This window comes from Cryptomeria japonica, chromosome 1 (genome assembly GCF_030272615.1).
Source record: "Cryptomeria japonica chromosome 1, Sugi_1.0, whole genome shotgun sequence".
NCBI classification, from domain to species: domain Eukaryota; kingdom Viridiplantae; phylum Streptophyta; class Pinopsida; order Cupressales; family Cupressaceae; genus Cryptomeria; species Cryptomeria japonica.
In genome coordinates, this window is record NC_081405.1 from 30,580,688 (window position 1) to 30,584,722 (window position 4,035).

Consider the following 4,035-nt stretch of genomic DNA (forward strand, 5'->3'; position numbering starts at 1 on the left):
GCTGATGCTCTTCTTAATAATCATTTCTATGTGACATCATAAGTTATACAACATTATACTCCTTTCACATATTGGTATTCCCTAGTTCTCCCTAGTTTCAAAATTCAAGATTCAAAAATACTAGGTAATCAAATGAAAAGTGTTCTTAAACGTGTTTTCCATTTTTTTCCCCAAATTTCAAGGCAACAATGAAAGCTTTTGACCCATCTTGCTCCGAATTTCAAGGCAACAATGAAAGCTTTTGACCCATCTTGCTAATTGCTTGCCAATCTTCCTTAAAGAATCTACTTTTAAAAAGCAAAATATATGGTTCAGTTTCATGCTTGAAGCCGTACAATAAAAGGTGTTTCTGTGTTGTCGAAGAGATTCGGAACGATCGATGCTGATGACACAAAAAATTGTATGTTGTTGGGTACTTCTTGTCCCAGTAAAACATGTGAAGCAGACATTAAATAATGTTGTGGAGAGGTCGGTGCATGAGAGGTACATAAACTTGCTAGGCAATCTGATTTGGTAGTAACAATCTTTTCGATTTTCTCTGGTCTGGAAGGTAATCTTGGGCACCCACTGTAACTCAAGGAAGACATGGAGTGTAATGGAGGAAAAAAGTCTCACGTTGTAGTGATATCATATCCTGCAACGGGGCACACTAATCCCATGCTGCAATTCTCAAAGAAGTTAGCCTCAAAAGGTTTGCTCGTTACCTTCGTAAGCTTCAACATCAATAAGGAGAAAGTAACACAGGCTAAGGAGTATGTGCAGAGGCTTAAGTTGGACATACGATTCGAATGCATTCCTGATGGTCTTCCAGAGAATAAGAACATAATCGACTCAAATATGAATCCGGCAGTGTTCAACCACATGCAGAACAACATGGATGGATCGGGAGTGGAAGATCTGATCCGACGGTTGAATGCGAGTGCTGACTCTCCTCCAGTGGGCTGCATTATATACAACTCGTTTCTTCCGTGGGTTCCACCCGTTGCAAACAAACTCAACATTCCTCATGCTTTCTTCTGGACGCAGTCTGCTGCTGTCTTCTCCATTTATTATGACTCTCTAAAAAGTTTGAGCTCCCATCTCTGTTCCTGCTATTTTGTTGTCTTTGTTTCCATTCCTTTGTTTCCGCATATAGAAATTTGTAGCAGCCTTTGTAGTATACAATAGTTTTCTTTTCTTTATTTTGTCTTTTTTAACTAAAAATATAAAGGTAAGCAGTAGAATAATCAAGGTATAAAAGTTAAAACTAATTTTAGGAGGGAGATTTTTATTATCAAAATTTCTGTGATAATCGTGTTTTTTTAATTTATGATAGACTATTTGTTATTGTGATCGAAATAAAGAATAACTTGTCTTTGATCCGTATTTTGAAGTGGTGACTTTTCTAAATCAAATTATTTAAATGATATGTTTAATTTATAATTTAGAAGAGATAATAATCTACACATTTGAACAAATTCTTGGGAGCTAGATGTGTTGTACATGAGATCTTTTTATGATTCCTCAATATTAAATTTGGAGTTTGAGGGCATTCTAAAAGTGATTCAATAGAATAAAATATTTAATCTTAATTTTTTAATGGAAGATCAGATTCTGCCATTCATCTGAAAAATGATTATCCCATTCCTATTAATATCAAAATCTCGCACTTAACAAGATTCAATGTTGATTAATTTATTAATAACCTTCCAACTTCACATTGACTACTATTAATTTCATTGAGGATTTCCCATTTCTTTGAGGGCTGTTCGTTCCTGTGGGTATTTCATGTTTGATTTGATATTCATGAATAGAAGACTAAAAGATGTTTTTAGGTCAATGCAGAGACGAGGACAATTTACTGTTAGAGGTAGATTCTTAAAAAATGTCACAAAACGAAATTTCTTTTCAATTTTGTACTCTTTATTTAAGCCCCCACAAAACTTCACGGCAAATCGAGCTTGCCTTTCCAATACCACATGGATTGTGATGGTTTGAAGTTACGCCATTTTTATGGCACCAAATCCTTCTGTGTGCTTACCCTAAAAAAGATTATTTTTGATAAGCAGATCTGTTTATAGCCCTCTGGTTTTTCCAGTCTTTTTATACCCTTTTATTTGGGGGGATTCTGTAGCGTTCTAATTCAAAACATTTCGCTTTCCTTACGAAATTTCTAATGGTTTTACAGGTGAGAGGTGGAAGAGCAGCAGAATGCCTCAAAACGTCATCATCCCTGGCCTTCCTGAGCTGAAATTGTCCGATTTGCCTTCCGCATTCATGGATACAAATGGCTTCCTAAACCATTATCTTCGCCAGTTGGAGAGCATGAAGGATGCCTCGTGGGTACTTGCCAATACATTCTATGAGCTAGAGCCTGAAACAATCAACTCCCTAAGATCAAACTCTCTTCCTTTCCTCCCAATCGGCCCTTCCATACCCTCGGCTTTTCTTCAGGGGGGAAATCCAGAGGACAGGCAGGTGGGCACGAATCCTTGGAAAGCCACCGACTGTATGGAATGGCTGAACAGGAAGCCCCCGCTGTCGGTCTTATACATTTCATTCGGCAGCATAGCTGTCATAAGCCCAGAGCAAATCAAAGAACTGGCTGTGGGTATCCAGCAAAGTGGCCAAAACTTCCTGTGGGTCATCCGGGCCCCTCCAGGACACGGTCACATTGGTGAAGTTCTGCCCACTGGGTTCTTGGAGGACACCATGGAAAGAGGTTTAGTGGTGGAATGGTGTTGTCAAGTGGAAGTTCTTTCTCATCCCTCTGTGGGGGTGTTTATGAGCCACTGCGGTTGGAATTCTACCTTGGATGGTTTGAGCTTGGGAGTTCCTGTGCTGACTTTGGAGATTTGGACAGATCAGCCCACCAACGCTAAATGTTTGGCGGATGTTTGGAAAACAGGTTTGAGAATGAGAAAGGGAGAAGATGGGATTGTGACAAGGGACGAGATTCAGAGATGCCTAAGAATTGCATTTGAAAGCGAACAAGGAAATCAACTGAGAACCAATGCTCTCCGGTGGAAGGAATTAGCAACAAATGCTTGCAGTGAAGGCGGCTCCTCTGACATCAATCTCAAACAGTTTATCCAGGAGACCATTGCCAGAGAAAAACTGTAGTTTTCGTTTTTCTACTATAGTACTTCTATAGTACTTCTGAGATAGTATAATAGTGGAAAATTTGTATTTTAAAAGAAAAGTCGTAAGTTCAAATCTTATAAAAGATAATGTAGGTACGTTTCGTTTGTAGCATAGTTAGGTGCCTCTTGCATGGAATATAGAGTCTACTTTCATATTCTAAAAGTCTCATTTGTAACACAGTTAGGTGCTTCTTGCATAGAGTAGGAGTAGTCTCATATTCTATAAGTCTTGTTTGTAGTACAGTTAGGTGCCTCTTGCATGGAGTAGAGAGTAGTCTCATTTTTTAAAAGTCGCATCTGTAGCACAGTTAGGTGCCTCTGCATGGAGTAGAGAGTAGTCTCATATTCTATAGGTCTCATGTGTAGCATAGTTAGGTGCCTCTTTCATGGAGCAATCTCATATTCTATAAGTCATCTGTACACCTAGAAATGTCATTTTTCATAGCTTTTAAAAAAATGTGTCAGTAATTATGTTTTTTATTGAATGATATGGTATTCTGTGAAGTTGGAATCATTCTTTAACCTCTTTATCTATTTACTTATATCTATATTTTGAAACATTTAATTACTCTATTTATTTACACACACTTTTATACACTTACTTTATATACCTATTCACCACACATACTTCTTAATGATTCTCATGTAGCTATTTGATACCTAGGTTTACTTGCTATCCCATCTACAAAAAATTTGTAGATGAAGGAGCAATCTTAGGGTCATGAACTTGTCCTTATACTATTTAAAATTTAGTCAACTAACCACATTTCACCTACTTTGAGCTAACTAAACATACTTTTACTATGATGTGATGTTATTTCCTAGTATTTAAAAACCTTCAATACATTCATTCTAATAATCTCTTAGAGACGTACAAAACTGCAGCATTCTAGAGCATTATAATATTCAGTGA

General features: G+C 37.4%; 1 protein-coding gene across 1 annotated transcript; it reads left to right on the forward strand.

Moving 5' to 3' along the window:
* Positions 1-330: 330 nt before the first annotated feature.
* On the forward strand, positions 331-3,682 carry LOC131038917 (mogroside IE synthase). Its single transcript, XM_057971500.2, has 2 exons — positions 331-1,066; positions 2,168-3,682. Exons 1-2 carry the CDS (start codon positions 586-588, stop codon positions 3,100-3,102), a joined length of 1,416 nt encoding a protein of 471 aa, XP_057827483.2. The 5' UTR covers positions 331-585; the 3' UTR covers positions 3,103-3,682.
* Positions 3,683-4,035: the final 353 nt, after the last annotated feature.